The sequence below is a fragment of the Oreochromis aureus genome, linkage group 6, assembly GCF_013358895.1.
Source record: "Oreochromis aureus strain Israel breed Guangdong linkage group 6, ZZ_aureus, whole genome shotgun sequence".
Classification (NCBI taxonomy): Eukaryota; Metazoa; Chordata; class Actinopteri; order Cichliformes; family Cichlidae; genus Oreochromis; species Oreochromis aureus.
This window is the reverse complement of record NC_052947.1, coordinates 28,944,964-28,964,007: the sequence shown is the minus strand read 5'-3', so window position 1 is coordinate 28,964,007 and position 19,044 is coordinate 28,944,964. Positions and strand designations below refer to the sequence as shown.

The window sequence follows — 19,044 nt, the reverse complement described above, 5'->3', positions numbered from 1 at the left end:
TCCATGTCTCAGTCATAGTCATCTGGGTAACGCACCATTGTGATTTCCAAAAAAATTAAGCCACTCCAGCACATGGCACAGTTTTTATATAGCATTAAAAGAGTCAGTCAGGTGAGACTACAAAGACAAAACTGCAAAAGCACCTGTCAAGACTAAATTTGGAAGAACCACCTCTGAAAATATCATCCAACAACTAAAATTAGACTGGAGTGATCACAATCATGTTATTACAAAAGCATGTCTGCCACACTAGTGTTCAGTGCAAAATTAGTTTAAAATTGTTTCCATTTACACTGAGCAGAAGACCAGCACTAATAGTTGTAGTCGGTTAAGTTACTACTTACATATGCTACAGTCAGTCTAGTCTCAGCAAAGGAAAAGTGGAATGAAAAGCTACCATAAAAGTTCAGTTCTACCCACAGCATAATTAATCCATAGAAGATGAATCCAATATCAACATGTCCAAATAACAGATCCACAGTGTCGATATGCGTCGCGGAGTTATCTTCTTTTTTTTTTTCCAAGCGCAGCAGCGTCAAACTGCGGTATCCAGAAATTAGTCGGCTGCAGCCGAGGTCGGGAAAAACGTCCGAGTGTCCACAAAAGTGTGGGCATTTCCGAGACAGTTCATGTGTTGGAAGAGAAAAATCCTCAGCGGGATCCAAAAATCGTCTGAAGTCCAAGGGGAAAAAAAGTTGGGGCGCCAGTTGTAACGTGTGGTGGAGATATAGCCAGCCGCGGAGGTGTGCAGGTGGATAGAGAATGAACAACAACTTCTAACTTTCCACAAGTACTCATTTATTTTAAATATCAAAAATAGAAGTGCTACCTCTACCACACATTACTTGAGAGCACACTAGTCCGCGTACACACGGAAGAAGACAGAAGACAGAAGGCTGAACGGGACTCTCGGACCCTTCAGGGTAGGGCTGTTCGATATAACGATATATATCGGATGACGATAGAAAAACGTCTATCGTTTCATTTTACGCTATCGTTTGTTTCGTGGTGTCGCAAATTAAACTGTTTACGGCAATATTTTTTCATTATTTTGATATATTAATTTCCTAAAGTTCTCTTTCTCTTATATTTAATATAACCACACTACAGACGGACAAGCGCTTGTTTTTATGCGTTGTCATTAGCAACAACGACGGTAAAACCACCTCGTGTCCGCTTGTTTATTTTCCACATAAACCTTTCACAATAAAGCTCAAGATCCTGTTGAGACTTTTCAAAATAAACTGAATCACGTGAAAGATGCAGAGTATTTACGGATGAGAAGCAAAAAAGAGCCGTCAGGTGCTAAAAAATAAACGTTAGCCTCAAACGTTAGAACAGGCTTTTCCCCGCAGCACGCTGTGTAATAAATACTCACAAAGAAAACGGCGGCCATAACAACTTATGTCTAAAAATGTATAGTTTCATGCATCAGCTAAAACACTCGACTCCAGGTACGCGACGCCCAGCTGGAAACACTTCACACAAGTCGAGCTGCCCGAGATTCACAGAATTTACAGAAAATGTTACATTTTTGTGATTTTATATCGTTATCGGACGATAGATGTCTTAATATCGGGATATGAGATTTTGGTCATATCGCACAGCCCTACTTCAGGGGAGACAGAAGACGGCTGGATGGACCCCTCAGACCCTCCAGCGGAGACAGAAGATGGCTGGCGCGGCTCCTCAAAACCTCCAGAGGAGACAGAAAATGGCTGGAACCACCCCTCGGAACCTCCAGAGGAGACAGAAGATGGCTGGAGCGACCCCTCGGAACCTCTAGTGGAGACAGACTCAGGGCCAGCGGGTGTGGAGACCCCTGGCAGAGACGAAACAGAACCGGCAGGCGCAAAGACCTCTGGCAGAGACGAAGCTAGCTGAAGCTGTGTGAGACACACAATCAGCTCAGGCTGCCATTCAGGCTGCAGTAACACAATGTCCATATAGTGGGCTGGATGAGCTCACTCAGGAGTGACAAACATGGAGTTAACAGTCTCTGAGTTAACTCTGGGTTGACAGATTCAGGGTGGACAGCCTTATGGTTGGCCATCTCTGAGTTTGCAGAGTCACAGGAAATAGTCACTGAGTTGGAATTAATAGATTCAAAATGAACAGTCCCCGTAGCAATAATTTCAGGCTCGTGAGGAGCAAAACAAACAGAGTCTTTTTCACAAAAATCTGTCCCAGAATTCACAAGACTAACGCATGCCAGCTGCTCAGAGGTCCCAGAATCTGGCTGAGGAGAGGAGCGCTGGTGACGTGGACGCCGTTTACTCCCAGATGAGGGAACGGCGGTGACTGAGGAGACTGGTAATGGCGGGGAGGTGGAGGCCGGCTGCTCATCCTCCGAAAGCATTGCTGCCAGGAATGAGGCTGGCGAACAGTAGAAGTATTCTATTTACTTGGTGACAACTTCGTTTTTAGCCTTCAATCAGAAAGCCTTAATTTAGCTAGTTATGTAACGTTTAAAGCTTTCACTGGAGTGAAGCGATGTTAGCTAAGTTCACACAGGGTGTTCCATAAATCATCGTAACTAACTGCTATAATAGCCGTATTGCATCACACTCGGTGCATTTCAATCATTTATCCCGCAAGTTTGCTAGCTAGCAAAAGCTGAGAAATGAAATAAAGTTACAGTTTCTAGCTAGCAAAAGCTAGCTATCTAATAATTACAATTTTAAAATTTAGCATGTGTAACGTACAAACTCTCAAAAATTACTTACTGGGACTCACCTATCATGTGACTAGAGAGCGCAAACTCCGCTATTGTCGTTTTCCATCAAACACTCATTAAAACAGCAACCTCCAGGTATGTTAACATACTCATCCCTGACTGTTAGGGGGGAGGGGCGGGGTCACTCATTGAAACAGACCAGGTGCAAGGCAGCCCAGGTGGAGAAATTTTGCTTTTACACTTTGCAACTCATTTTATTTCTCTGTTTGATAAGAAAAGCATTCAGTCAGATTGTTATTTGTGGTGAATGAAATAAAGTTACAGTTTCAAGCACTGTTAAGCACCACATCTGAAATTCAAGCACTTTTCAAACCTTGAAAAGACAGTATTAAAATTCAAGCATTTTCACGGATTTCAAGCACCCGTACAAACCCTGTATATAATCTGCGTCCTTTTTATGTTTAAATAAATATACTGATTTTGTTTCACTTTCATTACAGAAGGACAGAAAGAACAGAAACAATGAACATGAAATGTTTTTTTCTTTTAAGACGATTTTAGGAATTGGGTTACATATTGTTCAGTATTTAATGTGTTACAACTTAACAATGTTAAGAGTTACAGTGAATAAGTTGGTTAAAGTTTAACTCATCGGATTGTTTTATTTCGCTGAATGCACTTTACACGCCTTTTAATCCGATGTGAGAGGGATCCGGGCATGCTTGATGCAGAAATCGCCCAACTGTTAAACTCAGACGCTGAAGAAGAATAATTTGATGGATTTGTGGATGTTGAATGTACTGAAAAAGTAAGTGTATTGTTCAGTATTTAATGTGTTACAGCTTAACAGTGTTAAGAGTTACAGTGAATAAGTTGTTTAAGTTTAACTCATCAGATTGTTTTATTTAGCTGAATGCACTTTACACGCCTTTTAATCCGATGTGAGAGGGATCCGGGCATGCTTGATGCAGAAATCGTCCAGCTGTTAAAATCAGACACTGAAGATGAATAATTTGATGGATTTGTGGAAGTTGAATGTACTGTTCAGTATTTAATGTGTTACAACTTAACATGTTGAGAGTTATTGTGAATGAGTTTAATAAAGTTCGATTTATCTGACTGTTTTGTTTGGCTTAATGCACCCTATAATCCAGTGAGCCTTGTATGAAAACAGAGCAGGTCATTGAGAGTGTGTTTTCAGATTTAAGCCCTATTGGAGTGTCCCCAAGGGAGACACCCTCTACGTAATTACACGAGCCAAGGTGTGAAAACGGGTGTGGGTCACAAACAACCAAGGTTTCGGGTGAACCCATTGTGAAACCTATTGATTTACTGAGGTCAAATGGCCCAGGATGTGAGCGGATGTTAAGGCATCTCAGAAGGGATCTCAAAACTGCATTATAGATAGCAGACAGTTGGTGTCGTAAAGACAGCCAGGAAATATGGGCGAAGAACTTTTCGAATAGGAATCTCACTGAACCTGAAAAGAAAGTGCTAGCCAAAGGACTCCATTTTGCCATTTTTCCTCAACAGTTGTTCATAGTGGATCTCATCACAGCCACAGAAACCGCCATAAGGATTAGACTAGGTGTTTTGAGATGCACACGTGCTTTGGCTCTCACATAACATATTACTCTGCAAGGGCTGTCAGCTGATCACCATCTGGTGGTGAGTTGGTTCAGATGGCAGGGAAGGATGCTGGACAGACCTGGCACACGTAAACATATAGTGAGGGTGCAGTGGAAATGCCTAGCAGAGGCCCTCATCCACAAGATCTTCAACTCCCCCCTCGAGCAGAGCTTCTACAGCATTCCGAATGAGACTGGGGACATTGAGTCAGGATGGACTGTGTTCAGTACCTCCACTGCTAAGGCTACTGCACTGAGCTGTGGCTGCAAGGTGGTTAGTGCCTGTCACACATCACATCTTCTGTAAAGGAAGCACAGTCTGGGGAAGAGGGAGATGACTTATGCATCACTGGAGGCCAGGTCACTGAGGCAGTTAAACAATTCCTCGGTGGCACGGCCCCTGGGGTGGATGAGGTTCGCTCTGAGTTCCTCAAGGCTCTGGATGTTGTAGGTTTGTCTTGATTGGCACACCTCTACAATGTCAGGTGGCAGTACTTCAGGACTGGCAGACTGGAGTGGTGGCTTCCATCTTTAATAAGGCGAACCATAAGGTGTGTTCCAACTATAAGGAGATCACACTTCTCAGCCTCCTCGGCAAAGTCTATGTCAGGGTGCTGGAAAGGTGAGTCTCAGTACATTAGATCCCACTGAGATCTGATATGTTTTCAAAATGTTCATTTAATTTTTTGACCCAATCTCAAAACAATACAACTAAAAGCTGCCTGCATTTTTTTAGTTCTTAAACACAAAACTGCAGGCAGGAAAGCATTCAAACTAACAAGCACGAACTGGAGACGATCACAGAAAAGGGTTAGCAGAGATTTCCAAGAAAAAGAAAAAGTGGTATGAACATCACCAAATGTTGATGTCCATGGGTTAATGTAAAAATCTTTGTAAAAGCCCACTGAGCGCGATTGATTGTTTGATTTAAAAGGCACCGTGGTTGTGTGCAGAAACAAAACTACAAGAAACATACATGTCAAACTGAGAAATGTTACTCTACAAGTGGTCACTATCATATCATTGTTCTTTTGCCATTTTCTGTTGATAGCATTCTTTGAGCGTTAGCATCTATTGTCAGAGCAAAGAAGTAAAAGCAAAAGCAAAAATATGTCAGTTAGTGCACTACTGTCAGTATAAACATAGGTTATCAAGATTCAAGATATTCAAGACAAAATATGACTTTGCTCAATGCTGTGAGGCTGTGATTACAAAGTGTGGATAAAATTACTATTGAAAGCTTGTCAAAGGTGCAATTGTAACAGGTCAAATAATCTTGTTTGCACTGTTAATATCAAGAGCAGGGCAAAATAATCAACAGAGGGGAAGCTCATGAATGGCCTTGTTTGTGGCAAGCAAGCCTTTTGTTAATATTTAAACTAGTGAGACTGTGAAAGCTTCCATCGTGTCAACTATTGTGACACACCCATTTGAAGTGTTGATGAATGTATTTGTCTTGAAAGTAGACAGTGGTATTACTATGTGTTTGTGTGGGGCAGGAGCTGTGTGGTCATTAGCAAGAAATCTCTGCACGATGTAGCTCACTGTCTTTTAGCATTTGGGAAGTATTTTATGTCTCTTTGTCTTTCTGTTTTTTCCCCTCTGCTTAAGAACCTTTTATACCTCTATTCATAACAGGTTTTCACTCTCACACAGTATTCTTTATTTTGTTTTGGGGGTTTTCCATTAGGTTTTATGGTCCAAAGTAAAGAACATGTTGTCTAAAACTTGCACTTAAAGTTAACATTTTACACATTCTGCTGTTAGTTTGTGGTTTAATACAACCCGAGAAAGTTAACAGTAAGTGTAAAGAAACTGTTAGGACTAAATCAAGGTATGTTAACTTAAACTGAGTTAATTTAAAATCATCTCTAGCTAACAAAAACATAAAAAATGAAAAATCTTCATCTGATTGACAACAAAAAGGAAGAAAGAAAAGCAAAGCAAATCCTAAAACCATGTGTTTTTCTCCCTTCAAAGAAGAACACAATTCTAGTTCTAACAGGAAGAGAGGACATCACCAAATGCTGATGTCGATGTAAAAATCATTGTAAAAACGCACTGAATGAAAGCTGATGTAAAATCATAGCTAAAAGGCTGCACTTAAGTGCTAATTGTTTGGTTTAAAAGCCACTGTGGCAGTGTGCAGAAATATGACTACAACAAACATGCCTGTCCAGCTGACAAATGTTACTCTGTAAATTGTCCCAATTATTCACACATTGCTCTTTTTGAGATTTTCTGTTGATAAAGTTGTAGAGCATTCTTTGAGTGTTAGGCCCTTCTGTCAGACCAGAGAAGTAAAAACAGGTCAGCCAGTACACTAGACTGTTGCAAATAAAGAGAGATTATCTTGGCTATCTCGTTTTAGTTTGTACTCAATGATTCAGACACAGTTAATACATGAAACAAAGATTCAAGACAAAATATGACATTGTGCAACAATGTGAGGCTGAGATTGCACAGTGCAGATACAATTCTTACTGAAAACCTGCCTGAAGGGTTCTTGTGCAATTATTTGTAAATGACTAAAAGTTGAGATTCCAAGTACATCAGGTTACAGTTTATTCAGTTAGAGATTCATCATAGTTTCGTTGTGCATGTACAATGACAATCAAGGGCTATTTCATTCTATTCTATTCTGTATCTGATCAACACAAAGCTTAGACTTCATTACCATCACAAAACAGCCGCACCATTACAGATATACCTGCACCAAAAAGAAAAACAGTGAAAGTACACACATCAGGGACAAGAGGAGAAAAAAAGAACTCTACTCGAACTGAGCTCCTAACTGGGAAACCAGCTTGAGGACAGTAAAAAAAACACCTCAGCACAAAAAAAGCACATGAATATTCACATTTACACCATGTAAAGCACATGACATGCATCGGAGGCATTTGGGGTGGGTGAGGGTGGGTGAGTGTGCATCTGTTTCAGTGTACATGCATTTGTATATGTGTTCTGTGTTCAGCATGAGAGAGTGTCCTTTCACCCAGTTAAGCAAAAGTTAACAGTACCCATCCTACCCTGGAAGGATTTTTTTTTTAGTGATAGATGACAGCGGAGTATAATTAAAACAAAATGCAAAGGTCAGTTTCATATTCTGTGTGTCACAGACTTCTACACCCACAGTAAGTGGGTGGGGCTGTGGAATAAAGCTTCATAGTAATAGTCTTTACTCTCCCCACTGTCTGTGTTCAGAAATGAGAGTTACAGTGAACCAGATTGAAATTCCAAGTATTATTTGTAATGTTTTTATTTTATTCATATAAAAGCTGCTAAAGGACAAAGAAATGCAGTATGTGTACTTTTACGCAAAACTGAATAAAGCAAAAGGACCTACTTCTGCAGGAGCGTATTCACATGCTTGTTGTTGTCATATTTATTTGGATAAATTTATTTACTATGATTAAAGGCACAGCTTTCTTCTTAGCACAGCAGGCAGCTGCTTTGCTGCTTTGTCACCTGCAGGTGAGAGGCCTCATCAATGACCATGATGTGTTATTTTATTATGTCAAATAATCTTATTTGCCCTCTTATTATCAAATATTAACATTCACGTCCTTTTGTTAGCCAGCACTCATAGGTCCTCGGCTAGAAGCATTATAAAATTTCAACAACATAAACTTAAATAAAGAAGTGACAGAAGTGGATAATCACAAACTATTGAGCATTAGTGCCTTTTAACCTCTCTGTTTAACTCAGGTAATTTGATGACATATCTTTTAATTGGATAATCACAAACTTTTAATCAAGACTACATTCAACTCCATACTCAAACAACTTATACGCTGGAATATTCCTTTAACTGAAATTAGTATTCATAGATTCATGGGATTCTTAGATTACTTGGGCCTGTCTCTCAATATGCGCATTTGTGCGCACTTGCTTTCGTGTACTCGTGATACGTCATTAGTCGGAGACCAAGTACTGTTCCAATTCAAAGTACGCATCAAGCCGAGAACGCGAAAAAGTCCAGGATGTGTTCTTGCTCCGCCTGTTTTATCGAGCATGCATCGGTGGTGACTTGTGTGGACTTGGTACAGCTAAATATCCCAGAATGCATTTTGTCCAAAACTCAAACGCGGCAATGGCGGACTCCCGGCACATTGTTTTCAACCCCCCTGCGGTCTTTTCACTACTCAGACCCCAAACCCCAGCAGCTGTTTTTTATTAAGGCATACATGTACACTATTTTTATTAATAGAGATTTCGCTACTGAGGTTAAACATGATATATAAGTCACTTAGATCACTTCTAAATGTTAATGTTTGGTTTATTTCAGTGTTTTATTTGTTCCTGAGTAAATCGGTTTGGCTGTGATTAAAGTTAAGCTTCATAACATGTTACTCACAGTTAAATTAGGAGGGGACGGCAGTAAAAACTCCGGACCTGTGACATCATCAAGTACGCTGGTGTTCCAATTGTACAAATGGCGAGTCCGTGTTCGCGTTCTCGGCAAGTCCGGTCTCGCATACTTAGAATTGAGAAAGGGCCCTTATCTAGGTTTTAGATAAGTGACAGATTAGCAACCAGTACAATATGTGTCATTTTGTTACACATTTACTCACACCCTTGATGTCACACTAAGATGCACAGATGATAAAACAAAACCAGTTTGTGTGTGTGTTCTTTGGAATTCATCAGCTTAAGAGAGGCACGAATATAAGAGGAATGATTGAGAACACACACACACACTGTGCACACTCAGATACAGCCTAGAGTTGACACAGAAAATACACATCTGTCTTGACTATAATCTACTTGAGTAAACAAAGTCTCACACTGAAGAAGTGCTAAAGACTGAATCCGACAAAACTACCTAAGAACGACCTAAGAACGGTTCACACAGGTAAGATGGACAGTGAAACCTTTCTATAGTGTATCATAGAATTATTTTGTTGGCATGTTAAACACATGTTGTACCATCTGTTTTTTTTCCTAGTATCCCATTCATTTTTTTTTCTATATTATTTTCAATGTTAAGGAATGGAAGTAAATTACCAATGCATTTCTGTCAACCCTTAAATTTTACATCTAAGTAAAATATGAGGTCCAGTGTAAAATTTATCATATGATGTAGTTCTGATGTTAATAGCATTCATCTGTTTAATAAAATATCAAACATGATTTATCTTATTTCCACTTACTTTTACTTCTCTTTCTTTCTCATGGGTGTAATAGTTGCACTCCTTTACATTAATTGCAAAGGCAGTCTCTGTGCTTGTGTGTGGCCCTCGACAGACTTGACCGGTCAGGGTGTATTCAATGACAGCTTTGACCCTGAAAAGGAGAAGCGGAAGCGAATGGATGGATGGATGGAAGTTGATTCTGTTCAAATTGTCATGCCCATTGATGAGAATGGTCATGACAATTGGCATATTAATGATCAAGGAACTGACCTCTTAGCCCATTGTTCATTCAGTGGTGCTAGTTTCAGTCATTGTGCAATGTGCTGTTTATAAGGTTGGGGAAACCTGCAGTCAGCTGAAACTGAAGAAGTCACTTGGATGAGTGACAAAACTTTTCTCCCACTGAAAACACTACATCCAGATGAACAGAAACAGCCTTTTGGGATTTACTTACCTGCATGATTGGGCATGCATCAAGACATATTGTTTTTGGTTTCTGGCAGAAAAAACTATGTTGCTAAAACCAACATAAAAACTAGTGTAAACATTCACATCAGGATTTCTTTTTCTTTCAGCATTACCATCCTGCCCTCCTGCTCAACTATGACTACCAGGCAGTCAGGCATGCTTCTGGTGGTGCTGGTCCTCTCCCTCCCAGGTCTGATTCATAGCTTTAAACCACTCTTCAACTCAAATTCTTTCACCCACCGTGAAATCACACGAACAGCAGTCCTTCAAAAGACAGCAGAGGTCTGCCGAGATATCGCTGCTTCTAAAGGACTGGACTTCAATCTGATTGTGAGTTAGACTTACAAATAAACACAGCAAGAACAGTGATACATCTGTGCTTTGCGCATCGGCGTAACTTTGTGCTGAACATTGGGGGATTCAAGATCTCTGTCTAAATAAATAAATAAATCTGGGTAAATTCCCAGATGAATAAACATGAAACTATTTTGCTGGTAATACCTGAAATGAGTAAAGAAAATCAACAGCCTATTTATGCAAGAGAATTCATAATTTTATTGGGGGGGTTATATTGGTTGGGTCTGATTACTGGGGGGGTCATAACCCCCCTAACCCCCCTGGAAATTACGCCCCTGGCTTTGCGTATTGTTTAACACTAACTAAAGAATATACATTATTCACATTCTAGTGTTGTAGAATGGAGAAACACATCAGTCAGATGCAACATGAATTACACTTTTCTTCGTACAGTTCAGTGTTGTGCTATAAAACCTCATGTCCTACTATTCATGTTGGTGTCACTTTGATACATCCATCTGCATACATAATAAGGAAGATTCTGTTGGATTGTGCTCAAGCAAGCCCAGTCAACAGACGCCACACTGCTGCCAGTGGCCTCTGACCCAAATTAGTGGTGTCACGAGTGGGACCTGCACTTTATTACTACTATTACGCACAAACTACTTTGCTGGTCATAATTGCTGATGATGAGATAAGACTACTCTTACCTTTAGTGCAATAGTTAGTACAAATTTTGGTTAACATGAGAGCAACATATTTAAGGAGTTGTAATATACAAATTTATTGTCTCCAGATTGATAACAACTTGTCAGCTGGCAAGGTGCAAAGGGCCTGTTCGTCTATGGACACCTTCACATCTTTCGTTTCCACCATCAAGTTTGAAACTGCCATTGCTTCTATGTACCTCAGCAATGCAGCGGTGGACGCGATTTTTCTGCTGAGTGCAGCGCACCATTTTGACGATGAGACCTTCCAGGGAGGACGGGATATCATCACTGAAGGTACCTCAAAGCTTGTCAATAATACTTTAATAATGAAAATAATAATGTTATACTATGTATAACTAACTCATGTGAATACAGATCTATAGAATTCAACAGCCTAATAAAGAAAAGTGTTTAGAATTAGGGTTTGGTAAATAACAGAAAAAACAAAAACAGAAATCTAGAAAGAATTTTTTGTAACATTTCTCATTAATTTCAACAAGGTTTGTAGCAATTCCCACAAAAGTCTTACATACTTGAAAGTTCTATATCTAGGGAAGGAAAGTGATGTAACAGATTACTTCAGCACTCAACAAACAAGACTTGTTTGTCAGTTGGAACTGCCAAGTTCAAACAGAAATCTTGCAGAATAACAGCTTCAACATTCACACACACACTGTAACACTCTGCTTTGAATGGATAAAGACTGGTGATGTAATGTTGTAGTTCAGGTTTTGCAGTGCAGGCTACACTATTGCAGCTTGTGTCTAATCTGTTGTATTTTAATAATAAGGTGCATCTGTGGTGAAGGCCCATGCTAAGATAGAAAACTATTTCAGAGGGAGGTTGACTCTAGGGCAAATCTGTCACACTCTACAGGTACTGGTACTTAATTTACTAGTAATTTGTTAAGAATGCTAGATCACAGCATTGTGTAATTAAAACAAAATCCAAAAGTGATATTCTAAATTTGTTTCATTTTCTGTATGTCAAGGACTTCTACAGCCACAGTAACTGGGTAGAGCTGGGAAATAAAGCTCCATACAGTGCTCTGATCAGACCTGACCAACCTCTCAAGAATCTGGCAGGTAGGCGCCCTTCTGAAAGATGAAAATTCCAGCTTAAATATGATCTAGATTAAATTTGTAATAGTATTTGTAAAGTTTATTTTCAAAATATAAATCAATATTTTTTTCTTTGTTATTTGATATTTCTGCAGGACAAAATACTCCAACTTGCAGAAGTTGCGTAGGAGAGAACTGTACTAACAACATTCTACCTGATGTGCTGAACCAGGGACTTCTGACTTCAGGCTACTTTAGCATCATCTCCTCATCAAAACCCACAGGTAACTTGGAGAAATCATCTCTTTTGATGTGTTATGATAAAGTCTTTGTATGTTTTCAATAATCTCTTGATAACATGATAAAATGTTATCCATGTTCAAAGGTAAATGCAGTCATGGTGGATTCTTTGACCGCACAAGCAGGAGGGATCCAGTGGGGGGCATCAATAAGGATACAATTGATTCCAGTCATGGCTTCCGTCACAATGAAGCAGCTAATCTGGCTATTCGTGCCACTATGGAGCTTCTGGAGGATGTCAGATTAGCTGCTGGAGACACAAACTTCATGAGGTAAAGCTAGCTCTCAAGTGTCACACAAGAGGAAATAATAAATAATAATAAATAATGATAATCATTTTTAGATTAGATTCGGGGGGGGGGAACAATATTTTTAGTTTGTCTGAGGTATTTCTGTGCATGCTTTTCTGCATCTCAAATACAGATGTTGTAGACTGCCACCGTTTCTGTCCACTTTCTAGTGGCCTTTTTCTTAGCTTCAATCTTAGCTGACAGAGGAGTGTCAGACGCTGTGGTCTTGTGTTGCTGTAGACAGCCTACTTCAAGGTTTGAGGTGTTGTGCATTCAAAGATGGTCTTCTACATAATGAGTGTTTATTTCCTTCTTATTTGCCTAAAACCTCTGGTCTCTTGTAACCTCTGACATCAACAAGACATTTTTACCCAGAGAACTGCAGCTCACTGGATATTACCGTCTCCGTAAACACTGGAGATGGTTATGTGGCAAAATCAAAGTCGATCAGCAGTTTTCTGATGCACTCAGACCAACTTGTCTGGCATCAACAACCAAGCCACGTTCTAACTCACTTAAATCACCTTCCTCTCCTTTTCTGATGCTTGGTTAAAACTTAAGATCATCTTGGACATGTCTACATGCCTAAATACATGGGGTTCATGCAATGTGACCTGATAGTTAGATAGTTGTTTTAACAAGAAGTTAAACAGGTGTTCCTAATAAGTGTATTTTTTCCTGCCAATTAATTAAGCATCAAGGAAACCATAGTTTCACATAAATCAGATTAATAATATGAAAATATGTAATTTGGGTTTTTTTTCTCATGTTTGTTTCTACAGACTGATGGGCCTCTCCCAGTCTCCTGTGTTGTGTTTTGTCATAGACACAACAGGAAGTATGAGTGATGACATTGATGAAGCAAAGAGGGTTTCTTTTGAGATCATTGACAGAAAAAGGGGAACAGGACAGGAACCCTCTGGTTATATATTGGTACCTTTCAATGACCCAGGTAGATCATTTACAGGCTGAATTTGTGCTTTATTGCATAGAAAAGATGTTGTTTGAAAATAATCTTGTATAATAATTATCACATTATTATAGACTTAAATTGGGAGTTAATTTTCTTTGTTTTTTAGTCTTCCATATGAATGAGAATATAATAGCAGTTGTGTTTGTAGCAAATCTTTAACAGAGCAAATGCATCACTTTGAACTTTTTTTTAATGTTATGTATTCTATGTGCAGATTATGGACCGATAGTTATGACATCTAATGCAGACGTCTTCAAAGGACAGATGAACAGTTTGACTGCGGCAGGAGGAGGAGATATCCCAGAAATGGCCTTGTCTGGACTGCAGGTGACAACACAATGGACTGTTTTCTACTTTAGACAAAAATAAAAATAAATCTCATATTCGATTTGGGAGAAAAAAATGGTAAAGTATAGAGACAGTATTATCAAAATTACCTTTTATTATTAAACACGTGTTGTTGAGGTGGCCAGAAATGCCACTTTTCCCTCAGACTGTATTATTGATACAGTCTGATTATTTTTATTATTAATTATTAATTATTGATACTTTGTCCTGTCTTTCATACATATAATACTGAAGCTTGCACTGACGGCAGCTCCACCCTTCTCTGAGATTTTTCTCTTCACTGATGCTCCAGCTAAAGACGCCTACCTGAAAAACACCATTATTGCTCTTATAGAGAGCACCAAATCTGAGGTAAGAGTTAACTTTACTCTTAAAAATGTCATAAATTTTGGCATGTAACATCTGATAATTTGTATAACATTTGTCTTGAAATGAAGAACATTATCTGAAGTTCAGAGGGACCAAACTATTTATAAATGACTATGTGCCCCACACGCCTGTATGTGTGTTTTTTTTCTGTGCTCCACCCTCCTTTCCTTTTCATGTTTTTCATTGTCTGTCAAGGCTGTCAGGCCTGAAAGCTGCTGCCTCTGGCCTGGCTCATTGATTATCATTCATCTTTCATCTTCATTATCAATAACTGTTTTCCATTCGCACTGAGGCTTGTGGTCTTTGATAGTCAATAGAACTTTTAAGATTTTTTTCCTCATGCTTGCAGGTTACTTTCATGCTCACAGGCAGTTCAGCAGGTCGACGGCGCCGCAGAGCCTCTCAGGGTGTGGCTCCACGTGTAATGAGTCGATCTGGTGCCCAGTTATACCAAGACCTAGCTGAAGCTTCTGGAGGTCAGGCCATTCAGGTCACCAAGTCAGAACTCTCTCTGGCTACCAGTGTTATAGTAGACTCATCAGCCAGCGCTGTGGTAAGACATCGATCACGAGAATCACATCTGACTGAAGATGACACGGTGTGAGTAAATGTGATGTGTTTCTCTTTCTTCTCTTAGGTGACAGTTTTTCAGGCATCAAGAAATCCTGGAAGGCCTGACAATTTTAATTTTACTGTTGATGGCTCATTACAGAATATAACAGCTTACATCACAGGAGACTCACCTCTCACCTTCAGCCTCACCAGCTCCACAGGTTTTGTCATCATAAATGTCTGTTTACCCTGTAGCAAATATGATAGAAATGTAAATTCATATATGCAAATTGAATGCATATAGTTTATATTATACTATTGAATATATGTAGTATAAATATACATATTATTTATTTATTTTTAATTTAATGAGAAGGTTCACGAAACATGTTTTCTGCCAATTATTTCATGGTTCAGGCTTTTAATTCTAAGGCTCTATTTGATGCATTTGTTTTATTAAACTTTTACTTCTTACACAGTCATGTTGAAAACGCCTTTATAACTGTTTGTCCCTCTCCTCCAGGTGTATCTCAGACTTCCAGTCAGTCCAGTGGTCCTTTGGCATCTGTCACCACAGCAGGAAACTTGCGTCGTTTAAGCCTCAACACTGATAATGAAACGGGCCTATGGCAACTCAGTGTTAGCTCAAACAACCCTTACTTAGTTAAGGTTACAGGTCAGTATTATGAAAGCTGATTTTTAGGCTCTGAGTTACATGGAATGTTTTAGAAAATAATGTATTTACTAGGTCTGTTTCTACTATTGAACTTACATATTCCAGACCTTCTGATCTATTTTGTGTATCAGGTCAAAGTTCCGTGAACTTCATTTATAACCTTGTCGAAGAGCATGAGGGAGCCCATGGGGACTTTAGTGTAAAAGAAGGACGTCCTCTCTCAGGTCAGGCTACTTTTATGGTGACTGTTTGTTCATTTTTATAGTTGTAAAGTTCTGCTGTGGTAGACTACATTGTCCACAGAGTCATCTTTTAATCAACAGTCATTTGTCTTGAAAAAGTTATTACTCTGTGTCCCAAAAGTTTATGCTACATCATGTTATAGTCAGTAAAGTTCAACCTTAACTATTCTGTCCTACAGCTTACCTTTTTTATTTGTGCAGGTTGTGTTTCGCTTTAAGGCCATGTAATATTGATACTCATTTAGTTACCTTTTTTTCTTCACCTCTCTTTTAGGTGGTAATGCCAGCATCTTGGTCACTGTGACAGGAAGTGAAACAGTAAAGGTCACTGAAGTCACACTTTTTGACAACTCAGGTCCAACAGAGGTCAAAGGATCATTGCAGGTGTGAGGCCATCTATCTGACAGATAAGGCTTAGTGAAAGTTGGGGTCATGCATTAATCCCAAGTGTCACCAGCAAATCTACAACACAATGACTGAAAAAGAAAAAACGATAGTGTTGCATTGGTCCAATAGAAATCACGAGCTGTGCATAAACCTCAGTGAACTGAAGAAGCATTTATTTAAAATTATAATATTACTACATAGTACAGAGATATTGTTGGCATTTCAGAGCTTAATTAACATTGTGTGAATTTATACAGCAGAAGTTTTAATTTTAATTAAATGAAGGCAGCTATTTTTGCCACACTATTTCATAGCAGCTAATTTTCAAACCTTAAATACATGAATGTCCTGCTGCAACATCCACAAATATTCCTAGCACCCGCCCTTCCCTGCAGTAAAGATGCTCTTTATTGTTTGGTTACTGTTAATCTGGTAACATTGTATGTTGCTGCTTTTTCTCTCATGCAGTCATTAGGAAGCAGCGATTTCCTGGTGACATTTAGTGGAATCCCAGCAGGTGAATTTGTGCTTGTCCTGAAAGGAGAGGACAGCAGCTCCACTTCCAGGTCCACTTCAAGCAGCTTCCAGAGACAAGCGTCCACACAGATCAAGACCTCCAGCATCTCTGTCACTGTGAGAACTGTTAATGTGTGCTTTCCGAAGAATCCTTAACCTCACCATAAGTAAACTGAAAGATTTTTTTTAAAGCTTTTTAATAGCCACATACTTAAATAAGTCTATAATCATAAACAGCATACATTCCTACTGTGCTTCTTTCAGTGTGAAGTCATGTCATTATGCATCAACATATTATTGTCTACAATATTTAAAAAGAAAAAAATCATTCCCCTGCTCCTCTCTCTCTCTCTTCTTGTCCAGGCCCAAGCCAATAATACCAACATCGAGCCGGGCACCACTATCTCCATCCCCTTCACAGTCGCTGCAACTACTGATGGAGTTATAACTGACTCTGCAACTGAGACATTTACAGTGCGAGTCAGCAATGACCGCAGTTACACTTCCACTTCACCCAGCAGTGTTACTACTGTAGCAGGCAGTGGAGGTAAAGCCAATGGCACCGTGACCCTAACGGCTCCATCCAGTGCTGCATCAGGAACAGACGTGACCCTCACTATTGAGGCAGAAAACGCCGCTGCCACCGACATCAACTATGTAGTTCTCAGGTTTTCTGTGACTGCTAAGGTAAGTGGCAATGGTTATAATATTTTTCAACATTATTCTTAATTCTGTAATAATTAATGGTCACGTACATAATGTATCAAAAAGAAATTTTTGTTATTTTTATTTCAAATTAAAGATCAAATTTTACACGCAATTCGTTTTGATATTGTTGTTTTGCAGTTACAGTAAGGCTTTATGTGTCATACTTCTCTTCTGAATTATTGATGTTAAATTGTTTGTCATGGGTTGTTAGACAAGGACACAAATGCAGACTCACCAGACTGGCTGAACAAACTAAAACACACCTTTATGTATAAAAAATACAGATGAGAAACACATCACAAAAATGACAAAAGGAGAACTGAGGATGTTAATGCACAAAGGATAATTAGGTGAATGTGGACCAGGCGGGTAAACAAACAAGTGCAAACAATCAAGGACGAGATAAAGATAAAGTAAAACTAAATGTAAAAGCCTACTAAAATAAGACAAGAATGTGAGAGCAATCAGCACAAAGACAGAAACTTAACAACTGACATCCAAAGATTTGATTATGTTCTTTTCTTTTTATCTTTAATAACTGCTACCACACATTCCCAACCTCTTCATCCTGTTAATTTCTCTGTCTCCAGGTGACAGATGTTAACCGTCCAGTTTGCCAGGTAGTCACCACATCAACCTGTGATTCCACTTCATTGCTTTGTTCTTCCTCCCAGTGGGAGTTCATCGCCAATTTCACTGATGGCATCAATGGAACTGGCATTGAGAGTGTAACCATTCGCCAAGGGAATGGTACTCTGAATATGAGCACAGTGGTTGAAGCAGGGGGTGAGAATATTACGCTGGTTACCTACACTGCCTCCTGCTGTTCACCGATCGTAGAGCTGACTGCTGTAGATAGTGTAGGAAATGTGGGGATATGTGTGGGACAGGCTAGAGTGCTTACCACACCTGCATCTGCAGTTCAAACAACATCCACTGGAGGGTACACTTTGAACATATCAACCATTCTTTGGCTTAATGTTGTGTTTTCAGTACTTTTGAAGTAAAAGAGAACAAATGCCAATTGCACTGAATTTGCGAATCTGTGACATATGAGTCAAGCCTAACCTTTACTGCTGAGCTGAGCTGGCTATGAAGCAAAACACTGATAAAAAGATATATATACTAAGACCTGCTATTATCCACACACATCTGCATTGACTTTGAGAAATCTTCTTTAAGACCTAAAGCTTTGGCACATTTGTAGGAAAATTATTTTAAAAAATAATCATTTTTTATTTTACAATATTGTATTTTACAATACTTCATTAGGAATATAATGTCTGTAATTTTAAAAGAATGCAATGTTCCACACAAAATTACAATAATTTGCAGTTTTTATGTTGCAGTGTTGTGATTTATATGCACCAACCTTTCTCTTGCTGCCTAATTTCGCTGTGCAAGCAACTGTACAATGAGAATGCAAGTTCTAAGTTCTACAAATAAACACTATCAATCAGGCATTTGGTATAACTTCTACATTCCATTCTTTTCCATGAAAATACATAAGAAATGACAATGAATAGCAAATGTAATGAATTCAATTCAGTTCAATTTTATTTATATAGCGCCAAATCACAACAACAGTCGCCTCAAGGCGCTTACCACACCTCTGCCGAGTTAGTAGTAGTTGATAATGATTTAAATCCAAATAATGAATGTGTTCGCCAAATTTTGCCTTCATAAAAAAAAAAAAAAAAAGGTTTT

General features: G+C 39.1%; 1 protein-coding gene across 1 annotated transcript; it reads left to right on the top strand.

Moving 5' to 3' along the window:
- The first annotated feature begins 8,972 nt into the window (after positions 1-8,972).
- On the top strand, positions 8,973-18,800 carry LOC116323504 (von Willebrand factor A domain-containing protein 7-like). The gene is made up of 18 exons (XM_039612934.1): positions 8,973-9,160; positions 10,016-10,238; positions 11,002-11,209; positions 11,706-11,791; positions 11,907-12,000; positions 12,132-12,260; positions 12,362-12,548; positions 13,349-13,518; positions 13,754-13,866; positions 14,122-14,238; positions 14,606-14,809; positions 14,894-15,029; positions 15,332-15,484; positions 15,616-15,708; positions 16,001-16,110; positions 16,582-16,746; positions 16,993-17,316; positions 17,928-18,800. The coding sequence occupies exons 2-18, from the start codon at positions 10,044-10,046 to the stop codon at positions 18,342-18,344; spliced, it is 2,901 nt and encodes a 966-aa protein (XP_039468868.1). The 5' UTR covers positions 8,973-9,160; positions 10,016-10,043; the 3' UTR covers positions 18,345-18,800.
- The last annotated feature ends 244 nt before the right edge of the window (positions 18,801-19,044 follow it).